At 33.0% G+C, this 17057-nt stretch overlaps 1 protein-coding gene, 1 long non-coding RNA gene and 1 pseudogene across 10 annotated transcripts; 1 reads left to right on the forward strand and 2 right to left on the reverse strand.

Moving 5' to 3' along the window:
* Nucleotides 1-1096: 1096 nt before the first annotated feature.
* Nucleotides 1097-3450, reverse strand: LOC112292710 (oligoribonuclease). 9 transcript variants are annotated; one of them, XR_016506680.1, is made up of 4 exons: nucleotides 3146-3324; nucleotides 1979-3015; nucleotides 1648-1749; nucleotides 1219-1447 (listed from the first exon to the last, which is right to left on the reverse strand). XR_016506680.1 is itself a non-coding variant. In XM_090256391.1 (3 exons), exon 2 carries the CDS (start codon nucleotides 2924-2926, stop codon nucleotides 2189-2191), a length of 738 nt encoding a protein of 245 aa, XP_090112517.1. In that variant the 5' UTR covers nucleotides 2927-3015; nucleotides 3309-3450; the 3' UTR covers nucleotides 1097-1749; nucleotides 2184-2188. The 9 variants fall into 9 exon arrangements, 3 of the variants coding, with proteins under 3 accessions (XP_090112517.1, XP_090112516.1, XP_024397236.1); XR_012219121.2 differs by having other exon boundaries at nucleotides 1097-1447; nucleotides 1910-3416; XR_012219124.2 differs by having other exon boundaries at nucleotides 1097-1447; nucleotides 1979-3393.
* Nucleotides 3451-3633: 183 nt separating this feature from the next.
* On the forward strand, nucleotides 3634-4607 carry LOC112292711 (uncharacterized). The gene is made up of 2 exons (XR_002972812.3): nucleotides 3634-3789; nucleotides 4316-4607. It is a non-coding gene; the product is annotated as an uncharacterized LOC112292711 (long non-coding RNA).
* A 4510-nt stretch (nucleotides 4608-9117) lies between these two features.
* On the reverse strand, nucleotides 9118-15460 carry LOC149987741 (ABC transporter G family member 29-like; annotated as a pseudogene).
* Between the last annotated feature and the right edge of the window lie 1597 nt (nucleotides 15461-17057).

Here is a 17057-nt window from a genome sequence, read left to right on the forward strand (position 1 = left end):
TCTTTAATTTTTGATGAGATGTTATTTTAGAAATTTAAAATAATATATTAATAAAAATATATTAAGTCAATACTTAGACAAAGACTGAATGGCTTAATGAGCTTATCAAAGAATTTAAAATATTATGTTTTTAAAAAATGACTTCATAAAATTTGATTCATGTTTATTTTCAAGTTGAGCATACAAGAGGTATATATCTTAGATGATGTTTTTATAATTTCATGAAGTTGGTCTTTTAAAGTATTTAAAAATAGCTTAAGAGTAGGTTAAAATCTGTGACACCTTTATACTAGACATTTTTCTTTAACCAAAAATAATATTAATTTTAGAGCTGTAGTTTTTATTGATTTGGATTGTTTGATTTATTTGAGTTTTATTTAGTAAGGGGATTTCACAAGTTTATAAACTTGTGTACTAAATACAAAATGATAAGTCTGTATTGCAGTGCAAAAAAATAATATCAAAAGAATTGGTCTACCTACTTCAAGTAAATCTTTTAGTATGTCTGGGGACATTAACTTTGCAGACTACCTGCCGTCCTTTGACTGTTGTTGAAGAAAATCTGACTTGTGATTGGTTTATAAAAAAATATTCTTATACTGTTGGTTGTGTTGGTATTTTAATTTCACTTGATATTGATTATATTTCAAATTGAATATGTTTTTCAGCATGTAGAGTAGGATTGAAATTTTAAAATCACCTACTACAATGATGCAGAGCAGAGCGTGGTGACTCTAATTCTAAAAACTCCATCAGATATATTATCCTTGATTTTTAATTTTTATGTATTCTTTAGTGAATCTTTTTTATACATATTTCACCGTGGTGGAACTACAACAATGTCGGGGATTCTTGAGGTCAGGCGTTCGTCAAAGACCATTGCGAGCTATTACAGCTGGATTCAATCACCTTGTTGGGCAGGGAATCACGTTTGAACAATTAAGTTATATTAAAGTTTTGCTTTGATTTCGTCATTCGGTGAAGCAGTTATGTATTCTTATATTGTATTCTTATATTGGATTCTTGTATTTGCATCCAATTATACCCAGACAATATTAAATCCTTCGAGAACATAGATTAAGTGTCCAATCAGGGGTGAGACAGAAGGAAGATTTTGAGGGTACCCAAGTCAAGCAACCTCAATTTGTTTTCTGAGAGTATCATGTGAAGTTTAGAACAGGGTGGAATGAGCCGAATGTGGCAAACACTGCAGAGGAATTGTTCTGTCACACGCTCGACCAAATGAATCTGTAGAGATTCTATGTCCTTGTTGGTAAGAGTTTCGACACCAATTTCACAAAATGTTGTTTCCTTAGATGTTGGACTGGTGGATGATTGGTTCAAACCTTCGTCGCTACCTATACCTTGAAATTCAGCAATCCGCCACACTGCATCTTCCGAGTTAACTTCTGAAATAGTCGTGTGCTCCACACTGTCAACTTGTCTTCTGAATCAGAATGTAGGATTCAAATTCAACCAATTAAAAGTGAGACACTGCATCTGATTGTGATAGATACCTTCAGTATCTTCACAATAATGACATGGCAGATGGAAGTGCCATGAACATGTACACGAGGGTAGTAAAAGCTGATGAGACAGAGCAACATAGCCTAATGAACTACCATATACTGATGGCAGAAGACATGCCTCACTGGAGACGACTTGCAGTTACAGATTGAAGTTCGCGACACCGACCGTCACTGCTTTGTCGGATACATTGCAGATGTCCATCAAAAGTGGGGTTTGGTCCTGCACAACGAATTGCAACTGTGCATCATGCCTGTAGGAGTGTGTGAGAAGCAATATCATTTACAAATTCTTCACACAAGAAAGAAAATAATCAAAACACACATGCACTCGCAATTTACAATAAATGGCGTGAAGATTTGGAAGTAGGAAGATACCCTACGTTCCCTATAGTAGCAATCTCACACTTAGGTGGAGTATTCGAGTCTGGATAAAGATCTCCGTCACTCACTCTACGGAATCGTACAGAATGAATTTTGAGCTGTATATTGGCCGGCGTCCACGGTTCTATTAGTTCATCATCAGCTAATAGATCCAATCAACGTGCAGAAGAATTTTGGAAAGGAGAAAGCAAAAATTCGCTGTCGCTGTTGCAAGCTCCATATTCCTGCCCGAGAGCAGATTCCATGGCCTTCTCACCAGAGAGGTGTACTTACTGCGATTACTTGAAGATGCTGCGCCGCAGATACTTGAGCTCTGCAATACTCTCCTTGATATCTTCTAATGAACGGTGCTGCTGTTTCTTTGGCGGTTGTTTTTCAGCCTCTCTCGGGTACCAACGCACACAGAGCGCTCGGATGCTGCTCACATCCACCAATACTGGGGAAAATTCCGCCGCTAAAATGGGCATGTATTTCTTTAAGAACTTTAGATCCACGTATATTGAGTTTCCAGCGAGCATGGATTGTCCAGAATTCCCTCTGGTGTGCTTGCGTAGAAACTCCAACACTTCTTGCTGAGCTTGATCTTCTGTTACTGTGCTTGCCCGGACGCTATCCGTCAGCCCGCTTGCAGCGTGGTGTTCTTGACACCATTCCCCCATACCTTGCAGGACATCTTCAGGCTGCGAGATCACTATGACTGGGCCCTCAACTATCTTCTCCAACTTGCCATCTGTTACGATACACGCAATCTCCAATATCCTGTCTTTCTCGATGTCTAGCCCCGACATCTCTAGATCAATCCAAACCAGTGGCATTTGCATGAGCGTCACATCGGCATCCTCTGAGCCCCCTTCTTTCTTCCCCTTTCCTCCACCCTTCTTCTTCAAATAGGCAGGAGTCGTCGCCGCGCTCTTGCTCAGCGTAGCACCTTTGTTCTTCTGAGGGCTTTTCTGCTCCGCCACTTCATCGTCTCTAAATAATGCAAGCGCAGAGAAATAATTCTGGAGTTGATCCATCCCGGAAACCTCAAATGGAGCTTATTTCCCAAACAGCCGTAGGCCACGCACTGACGACTATTCAATCCCTATTTCCTTAGCTGGAAATTCTGCAGGGCAAATTTGCAAAACCCTAAGTCACGTTTCCGCTCAAAAAGCCATCCGCGATCGAAAAGCACACTCCGCTACATGAGAAACCTCACAAACAACTCCACCCCTTAAGAAATTTCAACAACTTACAACGAGCATCTATGAATTTTCGCAATCCACACAAAACACTCTGCTGTTGACTCAGTTTAGCTCCGCCTCAGTAACATCAAAGCCGAATTTCAAAGCACACAGTTGATCGAAAGCTGTGAGCAAACGCCATCAAGCCAAGAAATCGCCACAAGAGATTCCGCACCAAATTCAAGCGGGTAGAAGTGATGCTACAGGTACGACGTCACAACAATCCTTCAAAAGTGTGAAGAAAAGGCCATTTCCACTGAAACACCGTCGAAACAGAAGACTCCTTGTCCCATCATTAAAATCAATCCCACTTGCCCAGTCATCACCAGCACATGGGGGCGAAGTCCCGGAGCATCATCCCCTCTGCACCTAAGTTGGGTCCGTTCAACGCATGCTCCGCGCACAACTGCGCGTGGTTCTTCATTCGTCTCTTGGATGATACAACCCATCAGTGTCCTTTTGTATCCGCGCCGTGTAGGATTTCAAGCACATACATCCTCGTCTCCCTCCTCCCCTTCACTTCCCCTCGCCGCGAAACCCTTCCAGCTGTGTGCTCTCTCCTCCCTTCGAATTGCTTCAATCTGCGCTTACATACATGCCGTGACATCCCTGTGCCGCATACAAGCAACATGAGAGCGGGGAGCCTCTGATAGTAGGTAATCCTTTTGTTTTCTCTGTTTTTTGTTTCCGAGGTTGTTACTATGGCTTTCTGTGTTAGAATGTTGTGCTCGGGGTGATGCTCGGAAGCGATACAGTAGGCTTGATCGGCACAATCAGATTGCATAAGCTTGCTTGCTGTATCCTATGCAAGCGCGTGAACAATCAAGCGTGCTCGGTAAGCCGCAATGGCATCGTGAGCTTTTTCTCAATCCGTTCAGCAACTCATGCCTGGAAAGTTAAAAAGAATGTTGTAGCAGATATTTTTTGCATCCTCTGGATATGGGTCACGCAATCAATGGGGTTGTCATCCTCGGCATGGTCGGTCCCTAGCACTTGGAGACATCTCGCACTCACTGAAAGCCCGATACCTTAACACATCTACGCATGCTTACATGATGTACTGTTGCATCGATGCGCGCGAGTAGCGTATTGGCTGGAGCGTTTCCTTTGATTTTTTCTAAGACAGGGTGCTATCTCAGCTCGGTTGGAGCAAAGATTGAACTGATGTGGTGGGTTGGATAGATTGAAGAGTGAGCGCAGGTATTCGAGGATAGCGTTTTGAAGGTCGAAGTGATTCGTAGATTGCGATGACAACAAGTTTACCGTGACGATTTGAATTAGCAATAGCGTTGCTCGAGTACATCTATCGGTATAGGTATGTACTAAGATTCGATGTGCAGATTCATAATCTTTGCTTTAGGCGGATTGTTTAGTAAGCCAACAATCAAATTTGGAGTTGATTGTTTGTGTACTTAAATATCACGGTGTTGATGTTAGTCGGTGAAATATAGAGTCTGGAAATAATTGTGATCTACACATGAAAAGTTTGATTGATCGAGTGCAACGATGTAGTAGTGAACAATTGTGTTTATATAGCACAATATTTAGATAATATTTGAAGATGTGTAGATTAGTGAAACATAGAAGATTTGGTTGATGGGTGAAGTTTATCTGGGTGAAGTTTATCTGATTGATTATATAGGTTGGATTCTTAATTAAGTTTGTTAAGAGAGTACGGCTTGTAAAGATTTTAGGGTAGAACATAGAATATTTATTTTCTTTGTCTGTGTTGGTTTAAATTGTAATTGTGTCATTAGTATAATGAGTGATCAAGGAAATACAAAGGATTAGAGAAATAAGCTAACAATCATAATAAGAGGAGATTATAATTTCAACATAGTATTAAATCTTATCTTATTGGAAAGTTAATAATATCTACAATTACATGAGAAAAATTTGAGGGAAATCACAATTACAAATTGAATGATTGATTGAAGGAAATTTGAGGCTTTTGAAAACCTTGGAGTATTTGAAAGGCCAAGGAAGTTATCTATTACAATAAAGCATGTTTTAAAACCCAATGACTATCATTTACAACTTAAAATCTATGCATATCTCTTCACAAAGTCTACAATGAAATTTAAAAATCTAAATGAAATTAAAATTAAGGTTTTTGGCCAAATTTAGGTGTGGCTTCACTTTTCACCAAAAGAAAAGAGAGAGAGGGCTTAGAAAACCAAGCTTCTCTTATACCATTGAGCAAAGGCTTGTGGATGGATGGTTGCATCTCTATCCATGATTTTTAAGATCCCTAATCTAGATTTACAATCTTTATTCATCCAAAAGTTAATTTCGTTATTAAGGTTAATGGCTATTGTAAGTAGTCAAAAAAATAATTTTTGGTAAATCTAACTTCAACATTGTATTTAAAACACCTTTTTACGCTAAGATTGACTACTCACATGCCTTTATCTATGTTTAATTGTAATTTTTATGAAAATTTTTAGTAATTATTGTAAAATCCTTTAAAAATAAAAATTCAATTCTCCACTTATGTATTAGAAGAGAAGGTTTTGATCTTATTTTCTTCACTCCATGAGTTGAATCCAATACCACTATTGCATTTGAAAGCCTCTATTGATTTAAAAAAAAACTACTTTGTTGTTTGGATTTGTTGAAGTTAAAGAAAAAATTTCAAAACGGTCATTTCTAAACTTTACTAAAACTTTTAGAGAGTTCTAATTCTAATTCACTCTAAATCATATGAAATGATTGTAGGTGAATTCATAGACTCTCAATTAATCCTTATAGTAATGACTGACAACCTCTAAATTATTAAAATCAACCAAATTACTATTCTAGTTTTGTAATCTTTATCATTTTGGTCTTAATTAACCTAACTCAAGGAATCAGGCTAGGATTTATACCATCAAAGGTTACAATCCTAAAAGTTTAATAAAACCAGATTATACTTATATAAATCTTAATCTAATATGCTCAATTATCATAAAATAAGAAAAAATTAAAAAATAAAATTTTGGAGCATAAATGAGAACTCATACTATATACACTACATCCATTTCTAATGGTGGAAAAACGTCAAGTAGTATTCTTAGCCAATATCAAGAATTCTAAGATGTTTTTGAAAAGAAAAATGTATATATTCTTCCAGAGTATTAATCTTATGATTGTTCAATTGATCTGCAAGAAGGACCTCAACCACCATTCAGACCAATCTATAGCTTATTATAGAATGAATTGGCTGCATTAAAGGAGTACATTGATAAGAACTTAGCATAAAACTTCATATGCTATTCTAAGTTTCTAGCCGAGGCTCTTATCTTATTTATGAAGAAGAAAGATAAATCTCTATGGATGTGTGTAGATTATTGAAGACTCAATAAGACCACCATAAAAAATAGGTGTCATTTTTCTTTGATTTTAGGACTTCTTGATCAACTCAATCAAGCAAAGATCTATACCAAAATAGATCTACGAAGAACATACAACTTAATTCGTATCAAAGAAGTAGATGAATGGAAGACTGCTTTTTAAATTAAGTATGGATATTTTGAATAAAATGTCATGCCTTTTAGATTTCCAAATACACCAGTTACTTTTCAACATCTTATGAATGATTTTTTTTATGACTTTTTAGATGATTTTGTTGTTTGCTATTTAGATGACATTCTAATCTACTCTAAGAATACATAAAAGCATAAACTTCATATTCATCATGTGTTACAGAAACTTAGAGATGTAAGATTATATACCAAGTTTGAAAAGTGTATATTCCACAACACTCAAGTTGACTTTTTAAAGTACAGCATTTTCAACGAAGGCCTTATGATAGATGCCAAGAATGTCCAAACTATCATAGATTAGAAGATTCCAAGAGCAGTACAAGATGTGTAGTTTTTTTTGGACTTTGCTAATTATTATCAAATCTTTATCGAGAACTTTTTTCAAGTTGCAGCTCCATTTATATGTTTGATTTGTAAATACAAACTTGAGTAGAATAAAGAAGCCAAAGCATTCTTTGTTTCTTTGAAGAAGGAATTAACTTCAATACAAACTTTATATCGTGTCAACTTTTTTATAGTATTTTTTATGGAAATAGATGCATCAAACTTTGCCTTTGATGCTGTATTGTCATAAATGGAAACAAATGAGAAATTCCATCCAATATCTTTCCATTCCAAGAAATTTTCAGTAGCTAAGATTAACTATGAGATCCATAACAAAGAACCTCTTGCAATTATGGATTCATTTCAAGAATAGCGTCATTATCTAATAAATCCTTCAAGTTCAATCATAGTATATATAGATTACAAGAATCTCAAATATTTCATATTGGCACATGTTTTGAATTTTCACCAAGTCCATTAGAGCATGTCATTATCAAAATTTGGTTTCAAGATAACACATCAACTTGGAAAATAACAAGGTTTATTAGATGCTCTTTCTAAATGCTCTTATTTTGCACCAAAAAAAGGAGACATGTCTTTTGATCAACAAACGACAATCCTTTTGAAGCCAAAATATTTTCATCTTTAAAGAATGAAACCAACATTGACTGTTCATTTGACCTATGTCAAACAAATCCAATCAAGTATGTTTTTTGATCCTCTAATTCATGATATCAAGAAGCTTTCTTTTAAGTCTAATAATGTTTCAAAGTTTAAATTCAAGAACAACCTTCTTTATTTCAAATGACACCTACATGTTCCAATAGGAGAACCACATTTATGTATTCTTCAAGTATGTCATGACTTTCCAGTAGCAAGACATTTTGGATACAAGAAAACTTTAGAGCTTATATAGAAGGTGGTAAAAGACTTAGTCCTGTCATATGATATTTGTTCAAGATCAAAAACTCCTTGTCATCGACCCTATGGACTTTACCAACCATTGCCTATATCCAAACAACCATGGTCTTCTATTTCTATAGATTTTATTATAGATCTTCTAAGTTCAAATTCATATAACTCTATATTTATAATCATAGATCAATTCACCAAAATGGCACATTTTCTACTATATACAAAATCTATTTCAAGTGAAGAAATAGCTAAGTTTTTCATTGATAATATGTATCACTATGATGGATTGTAAAAGGATATTATATTGGATAGGACAAATCAATTTGTATTAAGATTCTAAAGTATCCTATTCAAAATTCTAAAGGTAGATATGAAACTCTCTTTAACTTTTCATCCTTAAATTGATGGACACATGGAATTAGTAAATCAAATTTTTGAATAGTATTTGAAGTGTACCATCAACTATCATCAAGATGATTAAATAATTCTTTTGCTATTAGTAGAGTTTGCATACAATAATTTAGTACATTCTTCTACTCAATAAATATCTTTTTTTACCAATTATAGTTAACATCTATGACTTGATACTTTTGACTTTTCAAAAGTTAACAATCTTGAGCAAAAGATTTAGCAATTCGTTTATTAGAGCTATATGCAATAATAAAGACATAATTAAAGGAAGCTCAAAAACAGGAAAAGACTAATGTGGATGCCTATTGCAAGTAGCAACCACAATTCAATGCGAGTAACAAGGTATAATTATCTTGTTGCAATATCAAAACTACTTGTTGTTGTGATAAGTTGGACTATCATAGGCTAGGACTTTTTCCTATTTGTAAATAAATCAATCTTGTTGTTTGTCGGTTATATCTATCCATGTTGTATTATATGAAGTTTGGCTTGAGAATGTACCAGGCAATAGATTGTAGAAGATAAAAGAAAAATTACAACAACAAGTCCTAACAACTTTAATTGATTCTTAAATAAATTATAATTAAAAAAATAGCAAATATAATCAAACATCAATCAATTTCAATTAAAATTTCAAAAAAATTATACAAGAATCACAAAGAATTCTTAGAGATCCTTTAAAGAAATCATAATGTAATAACATAGATAATCAAAATTATATATATATATATATATATATATATATATATATATACTAAAATAAAAATCTTACTAAAAAATTTAAATAAAAATCTTAACTAAATCCTAGTCAAAATTTAATCAAACCTTGCTCAAACTTTAGTCGAATTTTAGTCAAATCTTTATCAAATCTTTTTCAAATTCTTGTCAAATTCTAAATAAGACCTAACCAAATCTTAGACAAATCCTAATCAAATCATAAAAAAATCCTAGTTTGATCTTTAATAAATCATAATCAAATCTTAAATAAATCCTAGATAAATTATAATTAAATCTTAATCAAACTCTAAAAAAATACTAATCAAATCCTAAATAAATCTTAATCAAATCCTAAATAAAATTTAGTCAAATCGTAGACAAATTTTAATCAAATCCTAAAAAAATCCTAATCAAATCCTTATTAAATTCTAATTAAATCCTAGTCAAATCCTAAATAAATCCTAGTCAAATCCTAAACCTAACCAAACCTTAAATCAAATCCAAATCCTAATCCTAATCCTAAATCAAATCCTAAATCAAACCAAAATCTTAATCTTAATTCTAGTCAAATCCTAATCAAATCCTAATCAATCTTAAGTAATTCCTATAATAAATTTAGACCTCAATAACTAATAAATGAATCATCAATATTAACTCAAAATTTGTACACCTCTTAATAATTAAGTTGACAAAAATTATAAAAAAATTAAAGAAGATTGAACTCACCAAAAAGAAGATCGACCATAAAATTTGCTCAAGTGTTGGCTGTCCTCCTACTCAAATCTGAATGATGAAATTCTAGCACCAAAATCTCCCTTTCAAATTGTTTGATTGTTTTTAAATTTCATATATGTGTAGCAAATCAAGTCTACTACCTTTACAAATAAATTTTACTCCAATCCAACTAGTAGATTGTTGAAGATCTTGAAAATACTAACTACCTTTCAAAGTTCAATTTTTGAAACCTCAAGCTACTTAAAATTCAATAATTGTCAATTCAATTGTTCAATCAAGCTCAAACTTATAATATATATTGAATACATATGTATCCACAAATTCTTAAAATAATACCTATAGATTTATTATTAAACTTATAAAATTCTCCAAAAAATATTATCCATTTTATTTCACAAATTTAGAGTCATCTAAAACAAACCCTCACTTTGCAAAGCTCTTGTAAAGTCAATACACACTCAAATCACTCAAAATCAATGTTTAAAGAAACGCTATCAAGTTTGCTTCCAAATCCCACTCTTTAATTTCCAAAAAAAACCATTGAATTACCATAGGAGCTTAGTTTTGTGCCATGGGATCTGATTTTGACCTAGGTTCATAACCTATCTTCTCAAGGTATCAACTCGTGAGTTTCTAATATAACTTTTGCTACAAACTACTCTTAACTTCTTTCCAAAGGTATCTATATTATTTATTTTTCTAATCTACCTTATTTTATACTATTTATGGTTCTATAAAGTGAGTAGAAACATATTTTGCAAAAAAGGCAGCATTATCACTATTAATTGTTTTACCCCTTGACTATTATCTATTTTTCTAAAATAATTTGTTACAATATATTTGAAATAATATCTTCAAAAATATGATATTTTTTTCACTTTTTTTCCTATTAGCCATTTTACTTCATGACATTGGAGTCTATGAAGATCCACTTTGTATTTCATGTGTTCTTTCTTAAGCCATATAAGATAGTGAATATCTCGGGAAGAAGGCAAATGCCACCTCCTCCTATAGAGGTGGATAATAATCAAGAATTCAAGGTGGAAGAAGTCTTATATTCAAGGCAGTGCCAAAATACGTTAGAATATCTTATTCATTGGCATAGATATGATATTAGGGAATGTACATGGGAGTCAGCAAAGAATCTTATAAATGCAAAAAAGAAGGTCGAGGCCTTTTATAGACAACATCCATCAAAATTAAGATGAAGAATTGTAAAGATCCATTAAAGATGATGACTGCTCCTTATAAAACTCATCCGTAGAAGGAAAGATAATGTCATGAATATATATGTTTATTCCAATAATTACTTCTATAATTAAGTAAAAATAAATAAATATAGATTAATTTCACAAATTCTTCTAGAAAAGCTTTTTAGAAGCTTTATAGACGTCGTTTTGACTTTAGATGTATTTATAGGTTAGAAACTTGGCCAACAAGTTAACCATATATCGATAGCTTGTGGAATAAGTTAATTCCGTATAATAGCTTATAGAACAAGTTAACTATGTGGTACATATATAAATAACTTACCTTGCAAGTTAAGACATGTGGCTAGCAAAGTCAACACATGTCAGAGGTCTTATAGAATATCACGATATAGCTCTTAATTAGAGAGTATATATGGATACAAGAGTGAAGCCTTCTTCACTCTTGTCAATGCCTTTCTAGTCCTTAGTTTTCTTTTAAGACTTTCTAGTCTTCTTATTTTTGGCAATAGCGATTTTAGTTTAATATTACATCACCTTTTGAATGACTTTTTTGTTTTCTTCAATGACATAAGAGTGTATTGAGGATTTTCTTTCTTTGAGATTTATATCCTTGACATAAGGATATCTTTGAAGTATTTATTTTTTTAATAAGAGATTCTTAAAAAATATTAATAAAAATATTAATAAAAAATAAATTCTATTTTTATTTTTTAAAATTTTAAATTAATAAAGTTATTATTTGTAACATACAAAAAATATTTTTAGAATTATTTTGAAGAATTAATAATATTAATATTGATGAGATTTGAATTAGATGAAGGACTACTAACAATATTATTTATAATTAGTATATTATTAAGACTTAATTTAGATGGATGTTATCAATTGAAAGTATTATCAAAAGCCATAAAAAAACCTTAAATTTTTAACATATTTGGACTTAACATATAAAATAAATTAAAAAAATATTAGATGAATTGAAAATTTTATTTTCTTTAAAATTATTTCAATTATTTGATTGTTCAAGCTTGACAAGCTTGCTAAATGAATTGACAAATCTTACTTCTTTGATGATACTTTATTTGAATGATTGCTTAAGATTGACAAGATTGTCAAATGAATTAGCAAATCTTGTTTTTTTGATAATATTTGATTTTAATGGTTGCTCAAGCTAAATAAGCATCCATAACAAATTGGAAAATCTTTCTTCTTTGATATCACTTGATTTGAGTGGTTGTTGAAGCTTGATAAGTTTATCAAATGAATCAATATAATTTCTTTCTTAACAAAACTCAATTTAATTTTTTTTCAAGCATAATATGTTTTTTAAATGTATTTTACAAATCTTCTAATTTGACATCACTTAATTTGACTAATTCTTCAAGCTTGACATGTTTGCCAAATAAATTAATAAATCTTTCTTTTTTGACAATACTTAATATGAAAGATTATTCAAATATGACAAGCTTGCCAAATAAACTAATAAATATTTCTTCTTTAATAATACTCGATTTTAGTAATTTCTTATAATTGATAAGCTTGCAAAATGTGGCAAGTCTTTTTTCTTTGACAACATTCAATTTGAGTCATTACTCTAGCTTAACAAGATTCTTTAATAAATTTGATAGTTTTTTTTCTTTGACAACACTTAATTTGAATTATTGCTCAAACTTAATAAGTTTACCAAATAAAATTAAAAATCTCTCTTCTTTGATGATACATAATTTAAATGATTTTTTAAGCTTAACATTTTGACATATGAATTGATAAATTATACTTCTTTAATAATATTTGTTTTAAGTGATTGTTCAAGCTTAATAAGCTTGCCAAATAAATTTGCATTAATGTCTTTATTAACAAAATTTAATTTAAATTGATATTCAAGCTTAATATGTTTGCCAAATAATTTGACAAAACTTTCTTCATTGATAACACTTGATTTGAGTAGTTGGTCAAGATGTAAAAACTTACCAAATGAATTGAAATTTTTTTCTTATTTCATAATACTTGATTTGAGTGGTTGCTTAAGCTTGACATACTTGCTTAATAAATTGGCTAGTCTTTCTTTTTTAATAATACTTAATTTGAATTATTGCTCAAACTTAACAAGTATGCCAAATAAGCTAACAATAATAGTTGAATAATTGCTCAAGCTTAATAAGCTTTGTAAATGAATTGGCAAATCTTTCTTTTTTAAAAATACTTAGATTGTATGATTGGCTAAGCTTCAACAATCATTCAAATCAACTATTGATAAATTAGTTGTTTTTAAAGATGCTATTTGTAACAAATTTAGACTAACAAAAAAAAATAAAAAATAAAAAAAAAAAAAAAATTACATACAAAAAACTTGCATACAAAAAACTTAAATAATTCCAACAATATTATGATGTAGCACAAAAAAAAAGTTAAAACTGGAGTTGTACTACTACAAACTCAAGTCAAAGATTTATGAAATATTACTATTTGAAAATATCATATTTTTTGTTGGATATAAATAATATTTATACTTAGAGCAATAATCTAATATAAAACCACATGGCAATTTTTATTACACATCTTTTTCTACAAATTAAATTAAGATATTAATTATGAAAAAAATTGACTTCTAAATTATTTGTTATATTGTAAGAATATTTACAATAATTTTTGTCTAGATAATTTTTTTCTTTGAATTTCTATTTTTTAAAATTATCTATTTTAAAAAGTAGAAAAATGAAGTCTACATAATATTTTTGATAATATTCCAATCTTAGACAACACACTTTTTTTCATGAGAACAAAGTTTGAGGCTAAAGATGCAAGAAGAAAATCCAAATCATCATTGCACCCTTTCAGCCCCATTCTCGTTCCTCCCGTTCTCCCTATTCCAAACCCGTTCCCCTCGTTCCCTAGCACCATTTCCGATGAAGTCGTCGCATGGCCATGCTCCTACCCTGCCTCATCCGACTGAGCCCGATCACGGCCTTGATTATCTTCAGCAAGTGTGCTTCCAGGAACAAGCTGCCCAAAATCAACGCTATAGACAGCGTAAAGATAAAGCGTACGAGGTTGTAATCTGGACTGCGTCAGTACGTGATAAATTGCTTCCACAAGATGGTTATCAACTGGTTGAAGTAATTTTGCGAGTACTGCGTTTCGAAGCACAAAGCTTTTGAACCTGGTGATGGAGTTTTGAGCTACTTTTCAAGTTGCACGTTGCGGCTGCATGCCAGTCCACCCATCTCACATCAATCTCAAAATTCCAGCCTCACATCACCTCACTCTTCGATTATTAGAAAGAGTGGCTGAACGTGTCTGGAAGGATAAAAATTTGGCTTACTGGTAAGGGTCCGATGTCAAGTAAAGCTCCGCGAAGTCCACTCCAAGTTGATCCTCAATTCTGTTGTTTACCACTTCCAGCATCCACGTAGCTGGGTTGTACCCTTCTTTGATTTTGGTAACTCCAGGGATAGCCTATCAAGTACAGCACGACCAAACATAATATCAGCCCCGTGCACCTTATTGCTACATTACCATACGTATAAATAAGTGAAACCGAAGTATTAACTAAGCGTGTGTCTCGATCATGAAAGAGAGATTCAATCCATTCACTTACCTGGAAGTATTCAATAACCTTCTCAGAATTGTGTCCAAATGGCCCGTTACAAATCACCCGTCCTCCACGCTTCAAAAGAAGCAACTCATCAAACGCTTCGACGATGTCAATGCTGGGTTGATGAATGGTTCACACAACAGTCCTCCCCGTGTCCACCGTGTTAGGCACAATGCGCATCACAATGGTAGCGGATTGAGCGTCGAGGCCACTGATAGGCTCATCCATGAAGTTGATGGAAGGATTTGCCACCAACAACACCGCAATAGTCAGACGTTTCCTTTGCTATGTCGACAACCCGGAAGTTCCAGGCAATCCCACCAATGCATGCTCGATAGAGCTCAGCTCCATAAGCTCCATCACTTGGTCCACAAATTTAAGCTTGTCTTCATCGGAGATGTCGGGGTCTAGACAAAGCCAAGCAGAGTACATAAGCGACTCCCGCACGTCGAGTTGAGGGGAATGGATGTCATTCTGCTCGCAGTATCCCGAAATCCTGGAAAATGTTTCTCGCACTTTGGAAAACCCAGAGATTCTAATGTTGCCTTCTACGTATTCACCAGTTTTTCTCCCTGCCTAGACGTCCATGAGAGTCGTCTTCCCCCCTCCACTCACACCCACTAAAGCTGTCAGCACACCAGGTCTGAAGGAGCTTGTAATGTTGCTGAGCAGCTTCAACTTCGTCTCTGTCAAACCTTCATGCTTCATTTCAGGGGGCATGTCGACGCAGTAATTAATACATTCAAAGGAGTTCGACAAGGGCTCGAAGGGAAGGGCTATGCCCTTGACCGCTTCGGGCACTACCATGTTCTTGTTGCTGTTACTTAAACGTCGACTTCGACTCAGCTGTTCTTCCCGCTTCGAGGTTGTCTTCTTCGGCCGCAATGTAGCTCTTCATGATGTAGAACGGCACTTTGGTGAAGATTCTGTATCAAGGGAGCTTCCTGCTTTGGCTCTTTCCTTCATTGCTAGATCCTCTTCCGACATAATCGCTTGCGGCATTCCGATAGCTGATTTTCATGGTCAATACGTCGTTGTTCGCATCAATGTACTTGATCAAACAGCTAATCTATGAAGCCGGCCTTGGAAACAGATCAACTCACTCATAATAAATTAGACTCAAAGTTCGGATCTGAATAAGTGTAACATTACCAGGCATGAATCCAAGTGCAATGGTGAAGCCAATGTTACGTATGCATTGTCTGCATCGCAGCTCTCCAGTCCGCTTTCTGCTCAAACTACAAGTTATAGCGATAATAAAGTCCGCTCCATGGTGAACAACCTCAAAACCGGGTTGATACGAGATCATAATTTTATTTCGTCTGTAAGTCTTTCGTTTTGGTTCATGAGTTTGTGCTCACGATCCACATGCTCTAATTCAATTGCAGCACCCGAATTCCGAAGCTTTGCTGAGCCGCCCTGAACTTCGAGCCAAGTGTGTACAGGACCAATCCATGACTTCCACGCAATGACCTTGCCCAAACGAGGACGGAGGCTGGCGGGGCTGGGTGACAGGGACTGGAGCGGGGGGAACGGGGACGGGATTGGGGGAACGGGAGAACGGGGACAGGGCTGCGGTAACGGAGAGAACGAGGACGGGGCTGAGAGGGTGCTACGATGGTTTAGACATGTGGGTCATTTTAACATTTCCCTTTTTTAATTATAATAATAAAATCAATCCTAGTAGATTTGCATCTTCTAATACAAAAATATTTTATTATATTTAAAAAATTTAATAATTATATTTACATTGGCATTTAAGAATACCTATTAGTATTATTGTATTATTTTTTAATACTCAATTAGCTTTGTTTAAGATAGAATTGTTCTTATGTCCCTAAGACATGATATGTCTTATAAAAGTAAACTTTAGAAAAAATAAAGGATATTTAAATATATATATATATATATATATATATATATTATTAGTGTATTGATGTACATGATGGAGTACCTTTGTATATCTATGTATATTATTAAAAGAAATTGTACATGTCTAATTTACAAAGATATACATTACTAATTTGTTGTACATGATGCATATTGATACTTGTTAGTTTAGAGAAATCTTATTACTATGCATTGCGCAACAAATACTTGACACAATGTGATAAAATTATTCATAGAAATGCACTATTGCATATTTCTTAAGCAGAAGTAACTCCATTTGAACTATTGGATAATGATTTAAGACATCAATTATAAGGATTATAATTTTTATTTGAAATCTATGATTAAAAATGTTTAAAGTTTGGCCTTGACTCTTGTGATATAGAAAAAATTGACAACTTGTCAATATAATGAAGAAATTTTTTATCCAATAGAATTTTTAAAATAATAAATTTATAATATAAATAAATAAAAAAATAAAAATAACTAACTAAATAACTAAAAAAAATTTAAAAATATTGCACAAAATAATACATAATTGTAACAATAATTATATTTCCAATTTATAGTTTATTTTCTTTTAAAAATTATTAAATATGATA

This window comes from Physcomitrium patens, chromosome 15, assembly GCF_059467195.1.
Source record: "Physcomitrium patens ecotype Gransden chromosome 15, ASM5946719v1, whole genome shotgun sequence".
Lineage (NCBI taxonomy): Eukaryota > Viridiplantae > Streptophyta > Bryopsida > Funariales > Funariaceae > Physcomitrium > Physcomitrium patens.

Excerpts from the sequence above, each read along its gene's own strand:
- LOC112292710 (XM_090256391.1), bottom strand. The coding sequence starts at position 2,926 with ATGGATCAACTCCAGAATTATTTCTCTGCGCTTGCATTATTTAGAGAC.